This window comes from Adiantum capillus-veneris, chromosome 29 (genome assembly GCF_014529385.1).
Source record: "Adiantum capillus-veneris isolate H3 chromosome 29, ASM1452938v2, whole genome shotgun sequence".
NCBI classification, from domain to species: domain Eukaryota; kingdom Viridiplantae; phylum Streptophyta; class Polypodiopsida; order Polypodiales; family Pteridaceae; genus Adiantum; species Adiantum capillus-veneris.
The window spans coordinates 34,711,307-34,733,087 of record NC_140959.1 but is presented as its reverse complement, the minus strand read 5'-3'; the positions used below and the strand labels follow the sequence as shown (position 1 = coordinate 34,733,087).

The 21,781-nt window shown below is 43.3% G+C and overlaps 2 protein-coding genes across 8 annotated transcripts in view; both read right to left on the bottom strand.

Annotated features, from left to right (window-relative positions):
- The window catches only part of BGAL17 (beta-galactosidase 17), an 85,683-nt gene that overhangs the window by 39,722 nt on the left and 24,180 nt on the right, over positions 1-21,781 (bottom strand). For all 7 annotated transcript variants that reach the window (XM_086506406.1, XM_086506407.1, XM_086506404.1 and 4 more), the window contains 5 exons: positions 3,489-3,579; positions 3,277-3,394; positions 3,086-3,181; positions 1,108-1,156; positions 25-215 (listed from right to left, as the gene is read on the bottom strand). In XM_086506406.1, coding sequence (XP_086362532.1) covers positions 25-215; positions 1,108-1,156; positions 3,086-3,181; positions 3,277-3,394; positions 3,489-3,579 — 545 coding nt within the window. The remainder of the gene's footprint in view (positions 1-24; positions 216-1,107; positions 1,157-3,085; positions 3,182-3,276; positions 3,395-3,488; positions 3,580-21,781) is intronic.
- Positions 14,094-18,415, bottom strand: LOC147419023 (uncharacterized). Its single transcript, XM_086505251.1, has 2 exons — positions 17,914-18,415; positions 14,094-14,248 (listed from the first exon to the last, which is right to left on the bottom strand). The coding sequence occupies exons 1-2, from the start codon at positions 18,413-18,415 to the stop codon at positions 14,094-14,096; spliced, it is 657 nt and encodes a 218-aa protein (XP_086361377.1).

Genomic DNA, 21,781 nt, shown 5'->3' with positions numbered 1-21,781 from the left:
ATTGTAATGCAACGAGGACGATACCTGCTTGAGAGACTCCATTGAGCATGGCTCTTGCATTGTTATCCCACTGGAAGGAACACTGATGTACTCCAGGACATCAAAAATTCCTGCCAGTTTATCCAGCTGCAACTTTCCATATGCCAGCCGTAATGGTAATGGAGGTGGTGAAGGGAGAGCAAGTTTACTGTGCTTTGCCAGAACCCCCTGTATTGCTATGAAGACAGCAGCAAAGAAAAACCCAATCTTGTAACATATGTCGGCGGATACACATTGAACTTCAGAACAAAATGCATTCTTCTACAATCCTGATCAATCCTTTAAAAAATTTCCCAAATGCAGACATTCTGGCATTCAACATTGCCTGATTTTGTAAATACCGCATAAAGTTTATCTTGTAATAACTCCAGCATAAACCACTTTCATCTGTGTGCTGGAAAAGAGTTAATTTTTTCAGAAAGAGATCTTAGATTGAAGTCAATAGATATTGTCTGCTAATCCACAATACTTCTTCACGGTAGTACCCAGCATACTTTTCAAAGATATGAAGGGCTACTGACGCTGATTGTCAGCAACTCAACTTTTTCAAACAAGTTGCTGCATATATATGTGAGATGCAGTAGGTAGTAAACTTTGCACCTCAAAAAACCACCCATATATTTGCAAAAGAAGGCTTCAACGTCTAGAACAAATCATACTTTTTGTTATATGGCATAACAACCTTGAAGCTGTGAAAAGATTTTCACAGCTTCAAGGTTGCCATAGGACCTTTATCTTTTGGTGATACCATTTATGGTTGATTCTCTGTTGTATTATTTCGATGTAATTTTACCTTAGGGTATGTTCCCTTGAGGTGTTTCTTTAATGGAAAATTTTTCTTCTTGGGAAACAAAAAAGCCTAGAAACGTGTGAAAAGCCAGTGTTCCTGGATTTCAAAAACTCCTCATTGAAAGTTTGATGTTCAAGGATTTCAAAGAATTATGCATGTTTTGCTGGTTGCCAATAGAAAAGAAAGCATTGAACTGCAAAGGGTTCAAATTGCCCCAAGGCCTTTACATGGCCCATTTTCAAGAGACGCAAAAAAATCGTCATCTGATTAAGTGTTACCTGTAAACTTGGAATGAGCGACATCCCCAGCTTCACCAATTGGAGCATCCTGAAAATGCAGAAAAAACAGAATCACTACATTTGAGATCTCCATGCATCGCAGATGCATATGCATGTTAATGTTGCTAGAGATAGGGGATGAAAACAAAAAGATTCGCGTGTCAAAAAGGTTCCAGAGACGCAGACAAATCCGCACATGATACTTACTCGAATAGCTTCATTCTGGAACTGAAAACAATTACAGTTATCATGATTTCAAAAGGCTCAATGGGCCTATAAAACACAAATTTCACTATTACTGTCCATTAGAAGACCACATAACAGAAAAATATAAAACAATCTTCTTTAAAAACAAATACATCTTGTTGCTCTGAGTGAATTGAAAGGTGTATTAAGCCAAGACTAGGCTCAGTTTCTCAGATTTTTTACAAATTGTCCCACAATTCTAAAACCAAGACATGGAAAAAGAATATGATTTCACTTTGAAAAGAAAATAGAACCTTCCTTTTTCTTTTTTAATAAAAGCTACGTCTTTTGACAGCATAAATTAGGACTTTTTTTTGGTTTGTGCTCCATTATAAGACACTGAAAACACCGGTAGTATGTTTACACATGTAGTATGTTTCGGGTCTCATATGCCATGTCCGTCTTGTGCAGATGCTAATATTCTTCCTTTCTTTCTTTTGCACCTCTTCACAATGGTACTCTAAGTGCCTAAGTTAAGATGCTGAAAAGGAGGCCTATGTCATGCTCAAGGAAAGGGTTGCCGATTCTTTTCTAGGCTACCTCAAGGCACAGTACTCAATTGAAGCTATACAAAGGTTTTGGACTGCATGATATGACCTGAAAATTTATTCTGGCGATAAATAATGATAATTCATTCTATTGCCTGCAAACATCAATGTTACATCATGCATGCCAAAATTGGAGATACTCAAAGTTGTTATCAGAGATACCCCCTGAGTGTATGAAGTAGCCAGCAAGGCAGATTTCTGACTGGCTTTTAAGCCTGCAAGGGAGTATTTTGCTTGGCTCGAAAGCCATTTTCCAGGAGAATAACCAGCAGGCAAACCTGGCAGTCAGTCACTTAGGTTAAGCATAAGATAGTATGCCTTGTAGCTCGTCAGGCACTTTGGTTGACAAGGATCCAGTCAACAATGAGATTTCCAACTTTGAAGAACTATGACCATTGAGATTGAGACACAAATCAATGTTGTATGGCCACAGCCAAAAAATGTCTGTTTCATGCATGCACAAACTGGGCTGTTTCATGCTCGCACAACTGGAATCAAATCAAGAACGAGATAGTGAGATTCTATTATTTGCCCTCTTTCAGAAAAGACTCCCCACAACCAGTGTAGATAATAGACAAACTTCAGAAGCTTGGTATTTGACTAAAATCAGCACATTCTCTCGATGAATTGAGAAGGGACTTAGTATATGCTTAACACCCTCTTTCAACATTGTCGTAGGGATCCTTGTTGCCAATCGGATACGACAAGCTGCCGAATGATCTTTCCTCCCGCAATAAAGGGATGATGTGGAAGCTCACCACCAAGGGATATAGAATCATCATCCACACATATTTCTCCTCTGGAATTGGCCTGACTTCAAGCATATTGTTAGTGTTGCCATAGCATTCCCTTTGAGCTTTTGAAAACAGTGGGGACCTTCGGAAACAGGTCAAGGGTCATTCTACCTGACCACCCTGAGGTGGCTCCATATGAATAAAGATTATCCTATAGTGTTGCGATTGCCATACTATTGAAAGCACATCATGTGTTCCTTCCCTCACATGTAACACAGAGACTATTCATCCTCAAAAATGTATATAATGACCAAGCTGCAGTGCATGCAACTGAAGGAAAGGCGCAGAATTGATTTCCATAAAGTTCTTTAACTCCAATCCAATCTTTAACTCCATCGTGTAGTTTGATTTCAATGTATGAGCTGGCATCTATTAAAGTATTGTTCTTACATAATCATAGGATGTTATGTCTGCTTTGTAGCTGGAAGCACTGTCGCCACTATTTGCACCGCTAAAAAATCCAAAATTGGTTCCTCCATGAGCCATCTAGCATATATACCAACAGCAGAAATCATTAGGAATGGAAACAAGAAGTAACCAAATACCATATAAAACAGCAAAGGTAAAGCCTGCTGATATACATAGAGAACAGCAGAGGCATTCAAAGATAAAATCTTTTCGAGTGCAGCAGCTGCCTGTTCAGCACTTGTGGTGGTTATTGCTTCAGTCCAATGAGTGAGCCATCCTGTGTAGAATTCCCTGAACAACTATCATGATTAGCCCAAGATCAGATGTCAGAAATAGTAGATGGGTTAAAGTTTGCAGCATGTCAAAAGCACAGGAGCATACTCACGATATCAAAGATGGAGACTTTCCTTTAGCATTAAATTTTCTCTGCAAGGCAAAAGCTTGAGCTGCATCTGCATCCACTGAAAAGTCTACAGCTGCACTTGCACAAAACAAAGCTACTTCAGACGAGTCTACGGCAAGCTTACCTAGTTTGACACTCAAGTATCCTGTAAAGTGTCCAATTTTTCTACTAACTTTTTGGATTGGGTTTATGAAGCTAGAAACAAAATTTTGAAGCGTTTGTTGTTATGAGATGAAGAAAATGGAGGATTTTTTCTATTTCAAAATGGTTACTATACTAAGAGTATCATGAAAAGTTTCAAATTGAAAATTTCACAAGAATTTTTTGAGTTGTTTCCTTATAAAAATCAGAAAAGACCTATAACTTCTTAAAGGAATTGTATTACTCATGTCTATAAATCCTTGCCAATTGTGTATCATGAAAAGTTTCAAATTGAAAATTTCACAAGAATTTAATAACAAGCATACATTTGTAATTTTGAAAATGCTGATTGGGAGACAAATCTTGGCCTTTCAAAGCTCATTCCAAAGACCTGACTTTGTTTTAGTGCAAAATTACAAAGTAAAGTGATTCTATAAGTTCAGACCAAGAAAATACATAATTTTTGGGATCCAATCTTGCGCAAACTGAATAAAGCAAGTCACATTTGTAACTTTGCCATGCATAATTTTTCATACAAGGGAATCTCAATACCAAAAATAGAGCACGCTCAATTCTGTACCATCTCCACTCAGACATGGTTTTGTAGAATATAGATGCTCCAATTGTGTGCTTGTTCAGGTATTGACTATTAATTATTGAGATTGACACTTTCACGGATAATTTTTGGTGTGTGCAAATTTGCAAATCTACCTATGCCTAAATTTGCATAGTTAGCATACATGTCTGTAAAGCATAAACCAAGTGGAAATTACATAATTCACAAGTTTTACTTCACATATGATCCTAAAATGTTCTTGAAACTTGTAAATCAGACCCACACAACGTGGCATAAGTTAATTCAATCTTAAAGCAATCTTTGCTAGCAAGAATCTTGTAAAAATATGGAACACTAGTAGAAATGAATAGTCTAAAACTTTTTTACATGCCCTCTAACGATTTTTTATAAGCTTGTGGTACCTACTCTTCAAAAACACCTTATGCAACTTTGTGAGAGAATCTTTATGAACCAAACCGTATATCATAATAAGCTCAAAAGTCCCAGGAGTCGATTTTTAAAGATAGAATGATTAGTGAATAAGAGGCCAAAAGGATTTTTTGAGATTCTTTTTGAGATGCACAAAGCATTTTATTCAAATTCTAGAAAAAAGGACATTTGTTTAATTTTGAATGTCTTGTTTAGGTACCAAGCTATCGCTTCCCGATCCTTTGGATAGATGATATTATTTGTAAGTTGCAAGGTGTTCATATCGTTAGTCGAATAGATCTCAAAAGCAGCTTCACATAGCTCTTGAAGATGTGCATAAAATAACTTTTCATGCAAACTTCAGACTCGAAGTTTCTGGTGATCTTTGATGACATATTTGTCTTTTCAAAGACTGAAGAGGAGCATCAGAAGCACTTAAACATAATCCTCTGTAAGTTATAGAACCATAAGCTTCATATCAATGCTAAGAAAAGGGAAATTTTCCTAACCGAGATTCATTATTTAGGCCATAAACTCTCACAACCAATTGAGAATGGACCCAGGTATGATTGAGGTAGTCACACATTGGCCAACACTAACTACAGGACATGACATACCTAGCATTTTGGGCCTCTATTCATATTATCATAGATTCATTTGAGGATTTGCTAATGTAGCCGCTCCTCTCCATGATCTGACCAAGAGAAAGAATCTCTTTCACGTGAGGAACACGCCAAAAGGAAACTTTCAACAAGCTGAAGTATCTTTTGTAAGGCTTCTTTCGAGATTATACATGGAAAGCCTATTCTGCCTCCAATTCTTCTTACGAAGGATAAGATCTTTGAAACAAATGAGTTCATTAAAGATTAAGACACAGCCAAAAAGTAAGGAGAACTATTCTTTGCTCTCAAGAAAGCACACACAACAAGCTGATAAGCAAAAAAGACGCCTAGACTTGATGATATGCTAGTTGGTCTTGTTCAAGTTTGAGAAGGCAAGATTTAAGAAACAAGTTGGTCACAAAAGCAAAGTTGTCAAACTTTGCAATCGCTATTATGACCTCTTCAAAATTATAGATACAGCTAATAATGTGATCTTCTAGATCTTGTAACAAACTTGGACACCCCAAGTCTAGAACCGGTCGCGACACGAGAGAGATTCACTTAAAACACTTCACAGACAAACCACAATTGAGTCGACAGGCCCAGTGTAGTTCCGTGCCAAGAGAGATTGGCCCCAAAGACTGGCGCCCCTTTCGGTAATTCTTTTTTGTTACTCATCTTTGAGCAAAGTACAACTCCTGCGGGTCCTCCGCTCTCAGAGACTGTGTCCACATGTCTTGAGAAGTGAGGCCCTTGGGCTCTTTTATTCAAAAGCAAAGCAGTAAACTCAAAAACAATGAGTCCTAAAAGTGATTGGCTCTCAAATCTGCCAAAAAGCAGCCAGCCTAAAGTTCGGAAAATCCATACGCCAGGCCACGTCAACATGTCAGCATAAAAAGCAGAAATCCATACATTGTGCCACGTCAGCGTGATTTACGGGAATCCATACGTTGTGCCACGTCAGTGTGATGTACGGGAATCCGTACAACGTGCCACGTTAGTAGCCATAATGTCCCGGGGTGGTTATGCCACGTCATCAATTTGTGACATATCCCCTCTTGAAAGAATTGTAATCGCCTCGATTACGCCTGCAAAACAGACAGAGGCCACAAACCAGTTCAGTAGATACTAACTCTAAGTACCGATGCACTAGTGTCACGTGACACATCTAACCCTATGTGCACGTGGACGAGCTACTTCATGACATGGGTTCAATTTAGTTCAGTCAGCCTACATTAGGAAGTGATCTCGCACTTTTGTGAGTTTGTTCGCAGACCGTGCATACCCAGGCACTTAGAGTAGATGCATATCCTCTGGTTGCACACAACATGATCATCAGATTTCCATCGAGCCTATCAGGAGCATTTTTACAGTGCATAGACCTATATTCCCTATTTTTGACATTTTTCACTTATTATTTTTAAGTGACTTTCGTTGGGAACTAGGTAGGGCAAATTTGATAAGCTTTCGTTGGGAACTAGGTAGGGCAAATTTGATAAGCTTGTATATATAGAAACCTAGCGCTACCACTTATGGGCAGAAGAGGCAACAGGAACCAAGGGTTCAACAGGCACCTTCTCAGCAAGACCACCCCCGGCAGCAAAACCCAGCGTTTTTCAGCAATGCAAATCAGCCAGTGTTTTGCAATTGCAGATCTCCTGGCGACAGCAGACCAAGCAAAAGCCATAGCGTTTTTGTAGCAGATTTCCACAGCAATAGCAGATCAGCCGTAGCATTACCAGATTTTCCACAGCAAGACCAGATCAGCCCTAGCGTTTTTGGAGCTGCAGACACCCTAGCGTTTTGCAGTTTCTCCGCGACGGAATCAACATTTAGACCAGTGTTTTAAGTTTTCAGCAGTCAGACTCCGCAGTAGAACCCCCGAACCTCGCAGATCTCACCTTCCCGCAATAGATCCTCGCCGCACGGTCAAATCCATCGAAGTTTGCAATTTCAGCCCGGAAAACGCAGATTTCAGCATCTGCGTTTTCAGCGCGTCGTCGTTGCATCGTCGTCATCGACATCGTCACCGACATAGAATAAGAATTCAGCAGAAAAAGATTTGCAGATTTCAACCTTTAGCGTTTTCAGATTTCAGCCCGTCTTGTCGTCGTCCTCCTCGTCGTCGACATCGTCGGCAAGTCCAAAGCATTGTAGAGATTTGTGCAATCAATAGTAGACCGCTCTCGCCATAGAGAGTGGGGCCTTCGGATGAGGGTTTGACAACATTCTGGTGTCGTATTCTTCTCTCTCTATCTCTAATCTCATGCACCTTCATTCACAGTGTTCATCACTTTGTTTGTGTCCATTGCACTCTCTCACTAAAGGAACAGAAGGCTCTCCCTTCCGTAAGTAAAAGGAACCTTGAGCACAGTTCGGAGCACTCATCTTGAGCAAAGTTCAACATTCACTTCCATTGCACCTTACATTGGTATCAGAGCTTTGGCAGTGTTTTGTATCACTCAAGAAAAGAACCACAAGATTATTTTTTTTTGCTTGTTGCGATCGCACGTAACCCAAGTCCTCTTCGGCGTGTCGATTCCTAATTGTGTTTTTGAAGAGTGACAGGAAACCCAAGAAAGAAAAGCTTGTCCACCCTCCCCTTGTCACTCTTTTCACTCATTGAGAGGCTAGAGCGGACCGTGCACTTAGCGGCCGGCCAAACCGACGTCAGGTGGGAAAAAGCAACCTTGGTGTGAGCGCAAGGCCGCCAAGGGGTGCGCCCTGCGGAAAAGAGCAGAACTCGGGTGAAGAGAAGATCCTCCTCTAACATCCTTCTCTAACACAGATTGCAAGCTAAAGAAGAACCTCAAGACTCAAGAACCTCAAGAACTCAAGAACCCAAGACCACAAGACCCACAAGAACCCAAGTTCCTCGTGAACTTAAGAACCCAAGACTTCAGTGGATGGTCATCACCCAAAGCGGAATGGATACTTTGCATGAAGGTGGTTCACATGGGAGTGGCGAAGAAGAGTTGTCCCCACCAGGAGGTTTTTTTGGCCCTCCCCTTCCCCATCTACGTCAAGGATTGCACTAACTCCTATGGAGGCTTTCGACAAGAGGATGATGGACAGGAAGTTAGAAAGCGAACAAAGAATCGCAGCCATAGAGCGTAAGTACCAAGAAAGAATGGCAATCATAGCACGTGCGAGCGAGCAAAGCCCGCTCGGAAGCCAAAGTAAGAAAAGCAGAAAGAAAAGTAGAAAGAGAAGCAGAGAGAAAGGCCGACTTGGAGCGTGAGCGTGAGCAAGTGCGCTTGGCGGCCGAACAGAGCGCCCGACACATGAAAGAGATGTTGCGACTCTTCTCTCAAGTGCAGGCACATATGCAAGAGATTCGGGAAAAGGAAACTCTCTCAGTCTCTTCTTCTCCTTTTCATAATAATGATAAAATTGATTATTTGCATGATCAAGATGTGATTTCTCACAAGGATAATGATTTGCAGGAAAAAGATGTGCCTGTTCACAAGGATGATGGTTTAGTTGATACTTTTTCTAGTGAAGCTAACCTCATTGCAGATTCGATCAATCACGAAGAACCGGTCTTGGCTCTCGAGTTGAGGTCCAAAGAAACCCCGCAGGAAGTATTATGTGTTCGAATGATTAGTCAGCACGCACTGTTCGAGTGTTTCATTCGTGATACTTTCCTGTATTTTGGTCACCGTCCTTATGTGATCCCTTTTCATAGGCATGACATATTGTACGATGAGCACGATTCACTCATGAATGAGCACGGATGTATGCAGATTACTCATGAAAAGATGAAATGTTTGCACCCAAGGAATTCACATTTCATGTCTCTTCCTTGGCATGACACAGTATCCGAAAGAGCACAAGAAAGATTGAGCATCAAGCATCGGCATTTCCATTGTGATTTGCCACAATTGATAGATTTAGATCAGAAAGTCAAGATTCGACCCCATTGTTTGCATGTGTTTGATGAACGGTTTGGCACTCCGTCTCTATGTTCATCTCCATTGCATGCACGATTTTTTCGAAGGAATAGAATTTTTCCAGTCACTTTACATGGAATGGATATGTTCATGTTTTTGTGTTGGAAGTGGTTTCAGGAATTTTCAGCCTCAAAGATTCTTGAAGAAGGTAGACGCATGACTCTAGACAAAGTGGAAGCATTGAAGATGATTTTGTGTCGCTTTCGGCGCGGCCCAAAGAAGAAGACTTTGCAGACCTTTATGAAGTTCAAGTATCGCACGACCCACACATCAGAGTGGGCCGGCGAAGAGTCCTTTCGAGGATTTCGGATGTTGTTGGCGATCTCCCTCGACGCCATACAGTTCGGTACCAGTACCTCACTTTAAAAAGGAGGGGATGTCACGTGACACATCTAACCCTATGTGCACGTGGACAAGCTACTTCATGACATGGGTTCACTTCAGTTCAGTTAGCCTAGATTAGGAAGTAATCTGGCACTTTTGTGAGTCTGTTCACAGACCGTGCATGCCCAGGCACTTAGAGTAGATGCATATCCTCTGGTTGCACACAGCATGATCATCAGATTTTCATCAGAACCCCTCAGGAGCATTTTTACAGTGCATAGACCTATTTTCCCTATTTTTGACATTTTTTACTTGTTATTTCTAAGTGACTTTTGTTGGCAACTAGGTAGGGCAAATTTGATAAGCTTGTATATATAGAAACCTAGCGCTAGCACTTATGGGCAGAAGAGGCAACAAGAACCAAGGGTTCAACAGGCACCTTCTCAGCAAGACCACCCCCGGCAACAAAACCCAACGTTTTCAACCACAAGAAACTAGCGTTTTTTAGCAATGCAAATCAGCCAACATTTTGCAATTGCAAATCTCCTGGCGACAGCACACCAAGCAGAAGCCATAGTGTTTTTGTAGCACATTTCCACAGCAACAGCAGATCAGCCCTAGCGTTACCAGATTTTCCACAGCAAGACCAGATCAGCCCTAGCGTTTTTGAAGCTGCAAACACCCTAGCGTTTTGCAGTTTCTCCGCGACGGAATCAATAAGTAGACCAGCCTTTTCAGTTTTCAGTAGTCAGACTCCGCAGTAGAACCCCCGAACCTCGCAGATCTCACCTTCCCGTAGCCAATCCTCGCCACACGGTCAGATCCATCGAAGTTTGCAGTTTCAGCCTAGAAAACGTAGATTTCAGCATCTGCGATTTCAGCGCGTCGTCATTGCATCGTCGTCATCGACATCGTCACCAACATAGAGTCGGAATTCAGAAAATAAAGATTTGCAGATTTCAGCCTTTAGCCTTTTCAGATTTCAGCCCGTCTCAACGTCGTCGACATCGTCGGCAAGTCCAAAGCATTATAGAGATTTGTGCAATTAATAGTAGATGTCTCTCGCCATAGAGAGTGGGGCCATCGGATGAGGGTTTGACAACATTCTGGTGTCGTATTCTTCTCTCTCTACCTCTCAGTCTCATGCACCTTCATTCACAGTGTTCATCACAATGTTTGTGTCCATTGCACTCTCTCACTAAAGGAACGGAAGGCTCTCCCTTCCGCAAGTAAAAGGAACCTTGAACACAATTCGGAGCACTCATCTTGAGCAAAGTTCAACATTTACTTCCGTTGCACCTTACAACTAGACATGACACATCTAGCACTTGTACAAAGACGAAAGTCACATCACTTCACATGACATCACAGGACATAACATGACAGATCAATCACAAAAAAATTCATTCCAAATCTCAAACCATGACTGCAAGCAACGTATTTAGTAACCGCATCTAAATCCATCCCGCATCTCACTGATGTCGGATTAACTAATCGTTATTGCGATCATGTCTATATAGATTTTTTAAACCGAAATGCAGCAATCATTTCGGCTTTCACTTCTGCACTCAAACAAGTCACATGAGAGAGTACAAATCATTCATATTCAATTTCGGGAATTCCACGTCATAAAGTCAAACAGCAGAATACTATGAGCACAGCAATATCCCTGAAATCCAAAAAAAAATCAGTGACTCTATTCCATCCAGGCAATCTGTGACAAAGGAGCGAAGTAACTCCCCTCTTGTGCAGTCCTGTCTGCACCAGATTCAACCCTGGTGATCCATAGGATCTTTCGAAGTAGACGCAACTAAACCGAAAGCCTCAAGGTAAAGTTCCAAAATCTGAGGAGTATCTGCTAGGTCCTCCTCCTCCATTCACTACGCATCCAATGCCGGATAGTTCTTAAATACTAAGAATTGCCGAATCACTTTACCTTTTACTTTTCTTTCCTTGTGTGCCAAGTTCTGTTCTAGAACGAGTATCTCCTCGCTCTCTTTCACTTCGGGTTGCTCATCAGGCTCCCCATCAACTGGCACCTCACCCTTAAACGGTTTAAAAAGTCTCACACAAAATGCGTTGTGAATCTTCTAACTATCTGGCAATTTAAGTCTAAAGAATACTTCATTTATCTTTTCTTTGATCTGGAAACGGCCATAATACCTCATGCTAAGCTTTGGAAAAAGCCGCTCCTTTTCCTTTCGTTTCCTTAGGCGTGCCTTCTTAAAACACAAGAGCACACAATCATCTTCCTTCAACTTCAAGTCATGTCGATGTCGATCCACTGCCTTTTTGTGTCGTGCTTGAGACTTCTCTAGAGCCTCTCGAATCTTGGCAAAAGCAATGTCCAAATCTCTCTTATACTAATCGGCTTCAAAAATCTTGTCTTTAGTGCTTAGAAAGGGAGGGACCTTCTTAGCACCTTCGATTACCTCAAATGGCGGCTTCCCCGTCGAAAAGTGAACAGTGTTATTATAGGCAAATTCCACCGAGGGCAAATATTTTTCCCATTGAGTCTTCTGATCAGAAATGTAAGACCAATGAAACCGGCCCGAAAGGCGGTAGACGTAAGCTTTCACCCGATTCTTTAACACTTAACTTTAAGACACAAAGCAATGACTTAAAAGGAACCTGTAAAACTGAGACTGAATTACACTTGAAGACAAATAGCACGGCCAGGAAGCTAGAATGCTTCCAAGCAGACAGCGACACCAGTAGGCCCCAAAGGTTGGCGCCCCTTTCGGTATTTCTTTATTCTTTAACAGAGGGAATAAAAGTTGTGGTTCCCTACAAGCTGCCCCGCACAATCTGGACTGAATTCCATCTGTTCTGGCCCGATTTTCGGCAACATAACTGTACTAGGACCCTTCACAGTCAGTATCCCTACGCATTAGATGACTTTCCCGACGCATACAGACACTTTGCAAAACCTGGCGAGAACCTGCAGCACGCTGAATTCTCTGTTTTCTGCCCCGAAAATGCGCGGTCCCCTCGCGTCCCCGAACCTCCTGGGGGTATTAGGGACCGTTTAGAGCCGAAACCCTAAACCTGCAAAAATACACAGCAGGCTGTAATTCCCTGTTTCGAGCTCCGTTTCGCGTGCCGTTCGCATCCGTAGCAAGTCCTCGAGCTCCCGCACCTGTAGGGCTACTTGCCCTTTGAATCGGACGAGATTTTGCACGTGAAACCTCTCCGAATTAACCTGTACCTGCGGGGGATTAGCCGCTAGCCAATCCAGGATCTGTGGAAGAGGCTCTTGCCTCGGCAATCGCGCATGAACCCACATAACTGTACATTGGTCAAATGAAAAGCCCACTAGAGGGGCATAACATACTTCTCATAAGGGGGAGAGAGAGCAGTGCGTAGCGTGCAGGGCATCACTCCTGGCACCGTATTGTTATAAGAGGGAAAGGAAGCACTCCATAGCTCTTAACCTGTGAGAGAGAGCTCCAAAATGAGCCTCCCAGCTATAAATTCAGCGCTACCTTCTCTTGCATGAGGAAAGTGCACAAAAATGTGCCACTTGGCGCGTTTACAAGCCATTTCCCGTTTGGGGGTTGCCACCTAAAAATCTCCTGACCGGTTGCCTAGTTGACTTTGCGGCAGAGTAATAAAATGTTTCCCTTGTCATACCGGAGGTAATGACGCGAACACATTTTCACGACCCAAAATAGCAGTTTCTTGAATTTTAGGAGATTCTTCCACGGCACTCACATTGGTCGTCTGACCATCAATCACCACTAGAACCACATCGGAAAATGCAATGTCGGCCAGCTATCAGGTGATTTACACTCGTAGCCCCACCGTGGCTAACCTTCGTCCATTTGCTCAACTTCAATGCTCACTGGCCGTCCGGCCTAGACTCTCACTGTCCGCCTCACACCATGAAACTCGGGCATTGGCATATCCAGAGAGGTGCTTTAAAACAAATCAAATAAAATTCCCCCAAAAAAGAAATCAACAAGTAAAGTTGTCACAGACTCGTGACATGTCACATACCCCCCTCTTGAAATCACGAACGTCCTCGTTTGCATGAATATCAATCCATTAGTGTGTATAGCACTTCGTGGACACCGTATCACGATTGTCAACCTTTTCGTGTGTACACACGTGGTTAACATGGTACGAGACATACATGCTCATAGTTAACACTCTTGTGTATTCAACACTTGTTAACTCATGTATGGTCTACCTGTGAGACTGTTTCATTGACATAGTGGATAGCTTTCACACTGTGCCACTAGCTTTAATAGAGTCCAGACTCCATAACTTTTAGTAAACTTGGAATCCTTTCAAGCATAATAAACCAACAGTTTAGAATGCATTCTCATGTACTCATTAGAAGCAATTGCTATACTCTTGACAACTGACAAGACATACTTCTATAGCACTGAACAGACTTTTGGACAAAACTTTTATTCCCCAAGGGCAATTGTCAAGCGAGGTACACTTCTATTGCACTAAATCCATAGATACATGAGAAGTGCTGGCTCCTGGATCACCCCCCTCTAGCGCATGTCTCTTTCCTTTTGACCTTTGCTCTTCTTGGGTTGGAGAATACGTAGGTGGTAAACCAAAGGCTTCAAGGTAGAGCTGAAATACATTTGGTGACTCTTAACAATTCACTCTCTTCCATCCACTCTCCATCCATAGGTGGATAGTTCTTGAACTTCACCAAATATCGCCTTGTAACCTTGCCTTTGACTTTTCTTTCCTTGTGTGCCATGATCTGTTCTGGGACCAAAATTTCATCAAGCTCTTCAACTTCTGGCTACTCTTCAACTGGCATATCCTCTTGCACATCACCAATAAATGGTTTGAGAAGACTCACGTGAAAAGCATTGTGAATCTTCCAGTTCTCAGGCAATTTCAGCCTATTAACTGACGTCACTGATCTTCTCTGTTACTTGAAAAGGCCCATAGTAACGCATACTAAGCTTTGTAAAGAGACTTTCTTTACCTTTTCGCTTCTTTAAGCGTGCCTTTTCAAACCACAACAGTACCCAATCACCAAGTGAAAAAAACAATTCACGACGGTGGAGATCAGCAGCTTTCTTTTACTTTGCTTGTGTCCTTTCAAGGGCATGCTTTATCTTCTGGTACATTTCATCCATATTCTGTACATATTGATCTGCCTGAAAGATCTTTTCCTTGGTATGCAAAATGGGAGGAACTTTCACATGACCTTCAACAATTTCAAAAGGTGCTTTGCCTGTTGAAGAATGCACTGTATTATTATATGCATACTCAACCAACGGCAAATACTGCTCCCACTTGGCCTTGTGCTCTGACACAGAGCACTTAAGCAGATCCAAGACAGTAGAATTTGCCTCTTCTGACTGCCCATCTGTCTGTGGATGAAACGACGATGAGAACTTAAGTGTAGTGCCCATATTCTCAAATATGCCTCTCCAGAATAGACTTGTCATCCGTGGGTCACGGTCACTGACAATCGACTGTGGCATACCATGGTACTTAAAGATATTGTACATAAAGAGACGTGCCATCTGATCGAGTTTTATCTTCTTCCTAACAGGTATGAAATGAGCTCGCTTGCTGAATCTGCAAGTAATGGTCCAAATTCCATCATTCCCTGTCTCTGTTCTTGGAAAATCAAAGATAAAATCCATAGCTATGCTTTTCCATGGTTTATCTTGAATCGACAATGGCTGTAACAGCCCTGGTGCCTTTTGCCTGTCAAACTTGACCTTTTGGCAAATCACGCATGCTCGCACAAAGGCATCCACATCTCTCCTCAAGGTAGGCCAGTAAAAGAATGTCTCAACCGCTTTCATTGTAGCATCAATGCCACGATGCCCTACATACGGTGGGACATGACTCTCTACCATGACCTTATGTTGCAATGGCCTAGTGACACAGAGTCTGCCATGCATCATCATGAAACCATCTTTGAGGAGGTAGTGCTCATGGCGTTGTCCTTCCTGTAATTGGTTGAAGATCCTTGCAAAGTCTCCGTCATTTGCATATTATTCCTTCATGTCATCAAGCTCATGATGATAAGGAATTGACACAGCTGAAATTTGTGGCTTTCTTGATAACGCATCAGCCACAACATTCTTCTTGCCTTCCACATGCACAATCTGGAAGTGAAACATGGAGAGAATGTTTGCCCATCGCATATGCTTCTCCGATAGCTTTGACTGTGTCAGAAAGTATCGCAAGTCTGATGATCCGTTTGGACAACAAAATCAGCACCTAGCAGATAGCGTTTCCAACTTAAGAGGGCATGAATCACAGCCAGTAACTCTTTTTAATAGACCTGCATGGTCATCTCTGGCCCTTGCAAGATTCTGCTATCATAGGCTACTACCCTGCCATCTTGCATTAGCACTGCACCAATGCTACTGCCACAAGCATCACACTAAACCACAAATGACTTCATGAGATCTCGCAAAACAATGACTGGATCTGAAGTCATCTTTTCCTTTAAGAGATTAAAGGCTGAAATCTCTTTCTGGGTCCATCTGAAAGTGACCTCTTTCTTTTGAAAAGCATGTAAAGGTGAAGCAATCTCTACAAAGTTGCGAATGGATCTTCTGTAGTAAGAACATAACCCTAAGAAGCTACGGACATCGTGCACAGTCCTTAAAGCTGGCCATGTCTTGATTGCTTCTACCTTCGCAGGATCCATTCGGACACCATCCTTTGACACAATGTGTCCCAGAAAGTGGATCTCTTCCAAGAAGAACTCGCTTTTCTTGCCATTGATGAGCAATCTATTCCTGCGCAACTCTTCGAACACAGTGGTCAGGTGATGCCTATGCTCCTCTTCATTCTTCGAGTAGACTATCATGTCATCAAAGAATGTGCCAGCAAAGTTCTAATATGGACGGAAGATCCTATCCATCATCCTATTGAACGTAGCAAGAGCATTCGTAAGACCAAATGGCATCACTAAGAACTCGTAGAGACCAAATGTCGTTCTAAACGCAGTCTTGTGCACATCCTCAGGCCTAATTCGAATCTGATGGTATCCACTTTTAAGGTCGATCCTGCTGAAAATCGCCGCACCCTCTAGGTGTTCAAGAGTATCATCAATCCTTGGAATAGGAAACCTATTCTTGATGGTATTCTTATTCAACGCACGGTAGTCAATACACATGCGCCACGAGCCATCCTTCTTCTGTACTAAGAGCACTCGAGAGCAATAAGGTGACGAGCTAGGCTGAATCAGCCCTTTCTCTAAGAGCTCCTCCACTTGGCTCATAATCTCTTTCCGATGCACCTCACTAACCCTATACGGTGGGCTACAACCTGGCACCAAATCAATCACCTGATCCTCGAGCCTCTCCGGCGGTAGTTGAGACGGTAATGAATCAAAAAAACAGCCATTAAACTTTTGCAAAAATGCTAGCCTGTCTTTATCTAACACAGATAAATTTGACTGGCAACTATCTGAAACATCACGTGCAAAAACCAAGTACGCAGAAAGATAATTCTTTATTACAGAAGTGATAGCAGAAGATATACAATAGGGACTGACTCTCCTTTTAACTTTACATCCAAGATGTGAGTTTTGCCCCTATGCTGTACAGTGATCTTTTTGTTGTAGGCATCCAAGACTCCATGCAATCGGAACATCCACGGGATCCCCAACAAGACATCACATCCTTACAGTGGCATGATGTAGAACTCTTCTGTGTCCACATATGACTGAATATGCAGACACAGCTTTCCAATGATGGGAGTAACGCACTCTGAATGGCCAGGACATGCCAATCCTGCCTCTGCGATATACCCCATCTCTTCAACTCTGATGCCCAGCTTCATAGCTAATTTTGGCGTGATAAAGTTTGCTTTGGCACCTGGATCAAAAAAGATAAGTGCCATCTGGTCTCTAACTTTACCCCACGCTCTGCATAACTCACTGGCATCTGTACTAGGCCTGTCGCCCAACATGTCTGGCACTAAACCTGCCGAGGGCATAGGCTTCTTTCCTTTCCTGTCCTCTTTGTCATCTGAGTCAGCTGGCCTTTTCTTTTGTGGACAGTTAGCTGCAAAATGACCAGTCTGCTCGCATATAAAGCACTTGTTTTCGGCCATCAAGACCTTCTTTTCCTCGGGCGTCTTACGCATAAAAGGCTTCCTTTTTTGCTTCCTCGCCTGCGCTCTAGAAGTCTCGGCTAAACCTTTGCCTTTATTGAACCTGGCTGGCCCCTGGGACGCTTCAGGAGCCGCTCTCGTAAAGGGCTGCTTTGCTGAATTTTTCTTTTGCTACCCTCCTTTCTCGTTGCTCGAAAACCCACTGTCTTCTCCTTTCAACAAGGCAAGACCAGTGTTAGCAACTTCTATAAGCTGAGTGAGGATAGCCACTCTGTTCTTGGTACAGTAATCGCGAAGCCCTTTAGGCAACCCACAACAATACTTCTCAATCTGCTTTGTCAATGGCACAAATCTATAGGAGGTCACTGAGAGTAACACTTTACAAAACCTCCTATTGTACTCCAGCAAGCTCTTGCATGTAGCCGAAGTAAGCTGGTGCCAATCTGTCATGACGTCGGCTTCAAATTCATCTGACAACCAAGCAGATGCAAACATTTGCTTGAAGTAAACCCAAGTGGCGGGTGTCTGTCCTTGCATTAACAATGTCGTCCACCATGTGAGCGCATTGTCCTTTAAGAAAGTGGCAGCTTTTCTTACTTTAGAGGCTTCTGTAAAATTCCCTCCTACATAAGCTGTATCAAACTGCTGGAGGAAAGTAAGAGCCTTTGTTTTATCCTCAAAGCCACTAAAGGTGCTAAACTTCACAGCTGCACCTCCTTTGTATGGTTTTGGCTTCTCTATTGGGCCCAAATTGTCATAGGGAAGCGTCTGCAACATGGGCACTATAGTAGGGACCATCTGTGCCCCTTGGTCATTGAGATTCTGCATCAAAGGTGCCATGTCTGGCTGCTGTCCAGAAAAACCAGCCATGCCAAAATTGACCTGTGGCACCCCAAACTGGCCCTGATTGCTCTGAAAGCCTTGTTGCATGCCAATATTACCATACATGGGGTTTGGCGTCATGCCATGCATACCCCCAAACACTGTTCTAGGCATGTACTGCTGGTTTCCATGCGCATAACCAACCATACTTTGGAACACAGATCCACCCCCGAAATACCTAGGATGTACCGTGGGTGGTGGAAAAACTTGACGCATTGCCTGGAGACTGGTTCCCTGTCCATTCAATGCAACATTTTGACCCTAAAAGGTGGCGGGCTGAACTGGCAAAACCTGTGGAGTAGGGATCCTCGCCACCTGTTCATGGTAAGGAGGGACCTGTCTAGGAGCCTGACGTGACTCCGCAACATGTGAATGCTCCCTATCCTGCTCAGTCGCATGGGGGACCTGGGCTTGAGCCTCAACGGGCTCTGTACGTTGAGGGCATTCCCATGCCTGCTGTGACTTTAATGGTGCTTGCAGATAATCCATAAACCTGGGATTCTGCACCAACTGAGTGAAGACATTCACAGCAGCAACTAATTGTGTCATGAACGCATCCTCTTCAAAGTGCCCAGTCATGAACCCTTGAACCTGTTCTCGTTGTGCATTCACACGAACAAAAGGCGTAGACAGTGGCGGTCGTGCACTCTCGCCAACTTCATGCTGTAAAGGAATAGCCTGTCTACCCTGGGAAGAGGAACCCTCTTCTATCGCATTGTCTCTCCTGTCAGCCATAGTGTAATTCCAAGTCCCTGTGCTTTGTGTCTTCGCCGCAAACCAACCAAGGCTCACTTCTTAAGGGAAAAGTGATCTTGTCTCGGCGATGGAACCATGAAACCGGCCCGAAAGGCGGTAGACGTTAGCTTTCACCCGATTCTTTAACACTTAACTTTACGACACAAAGCAATGACTTAAAAGGAACCTGTAACTGAGACTGAATTAACTTCAAGACAAATAGCACGGCCAAGAAGCTAGAATGCTTCCAAGCCGACAACGACACCTGTAGGCCCCAAAGGTTGGCGCCCCTTTCGGTATTTCTTTATTCTTTAACAGAGGGAATAAAAGCTGTGGTTCCCTACAAGTTGCCCCGCACAATCTGGACTGAATTCCATCTATTCTGGCCCCATTTTGGCAGCATAATTGTACTAGGACCCTTCACAGTCGGTATCCCTACGCATTCGATGACTTTCTCGACTCATACGGACACTTTGCAAAACCTGGCAAGAATCTGCAGCACGCTGAATTCTCTGTTTTCTGCCCCGAAAATGTGCCAGCTCATTTGTACAGCGGTCCCCTCGCGTCCCCGAACCTCCTAGGGGTATTAGGGACCGTTTAGGGCCGAAACCCTAAACCTGCAAAAATACACAGCAGGCTGTAATTCCCTGTTTCGGGCTCCGTTTCGCATGCCCGTCGCATCCGTAGCAAGTCCTCGAGCTCCCGCACCTGTAGGGCTACTTGCCCTTTGAATCGGACAAGATTTCGCACGTGAAACCTCTCCGAATTCACCTGTACTGCGGGGGGGTTAGCCGCTAGCTAATCCAGTACCTGTGCAAGAGGCTCTTGCCTCGGCAATCGCGCATGAACCCACATAACTGTACATTGGTCAAATGAAAATCCCACTAGAGGGGCATAACATACTTCTCAAGGGGAGAGAGAGAGCAGTGCGTAGCGAGCAGGGCATCACTCCTGGCACCGCATTGTACATAAGAGGGAAAGGAAGCACTCCATAGCTCTTAACCTGTGACAGAGAGCTCCAAAATGAGCCTCCCAGCTATAAATTCAGCGCTACCTTCTCTTGCATAAGGAAAGTGCACAAAAATGTGCCACTTGGTGCGTTTACAGGCCATTTCCCGTTTCGAGGTTGCCGCCTAAAAATCTCGTGACCGGTTGCCTAGTTGACTTCGCGGCAGAGTAATAAAATGTTCCCCTTGTCATACCGGAGGTAATGACGCGAACACATTTTCACAACCCAAAATAGCAGTTCCCTAAATTTTAGGAGATGCTTCCACGTCACTCACACTGGTCGTCTGACCATCAATCACCACTGGAACCACATCGGAAAATGCAATGTCGGCCAGCTATCAGGTGATTTACACTCGTAGCCCCACCGTGGCTAACCTTAGTCCATTTGCTCAACTTCAGTGCTCACTGGCCGTCCGGCCTAGACTCACTGTCCGCCTCACACCATGCAACTCGGGCATTGGCATTTCCAGAGGGGTGCTTTAATACAAATCAACTAAAATTCCCCCAAAAAGAAATCAACAAGTAAAGTTGTCACAGACTCGTGACACCAAAACCACTAAATTGGCTATCTCACATTGCCCATCTGTCTGCGGGTGGAATGATGACGAAAACTGCAAGCGCGTGCCAATGTTCTCCCAAATAGCCTTCCAAAATAAACTCGTGAATCAGGGGTCCATGTCTACGACTATGGTCTCAGGCATGCCATGTAACCAAAAAATCTGAGCAATGAACAGTCTTGCTAAATGGTCCGGCTTGATTGTTTTCTTGACTAGAATGAAGTGAGCTTGCTTGCTAAATCTGTCAATGACAATCCAGATGCCATCGTGCCCACTCTATGTCTTTGGGAGATCAACGATGAAATCCATTGCAATACTTTCCCAAGGGCGGGTGGGAATGGGTAAAGGCTGTAGTAATCCCTGTGCCTTATGCTTGTCAAACTTGACCTTTTGGCATACTAAACAACTGCGAACAAAGTCGTCCACATCCTTCTTGAGTCTTGTCCAAAAGAAGTAACGCTCGACACCCTTCAAGGTGGTATCAATGCCGCCATGACCCGTAAAAAGGTGGACAATGGCACTCTGTCAAGACATTTTCCCTCCAAAACTGTGTAACACACAACATTGTTTTCTTCATCAGGTAGCCATCCCGTATGGAATACCCTAGAACTGTCTCCACATTCTATATCTGTGTCACATGATGGGCACCACGTGCCAATAGAAAAGAACACACTGAACAGACTTTTAGCACTTCAATAACAACTAAAATGAGAGAGAGAGAAACGACACGCGACACGGAGTGGCGGAATTCCACCCGAGAGAGTATTGGCCCCAAACCTTGGCGGCTCTTTCGGTATTTCTTTATATTGCATCAACACAGTACAAGCCGGTACTCCAGACTTTGCACCTTCTCCAGGAAACATGCCAGAGAATGAGCCCTTAGCACGTATTTAAAGGCCCTTGGCCTATAAAAGCAATTTACATGAAAAACCTTCAAACTCAAAAGCTTTTGGTCCAAAAGCAATGCCAAAAAACTGCCAGCATAATTTACGGAAATCCGTACAGCTGCCACGTCATCAGTCAA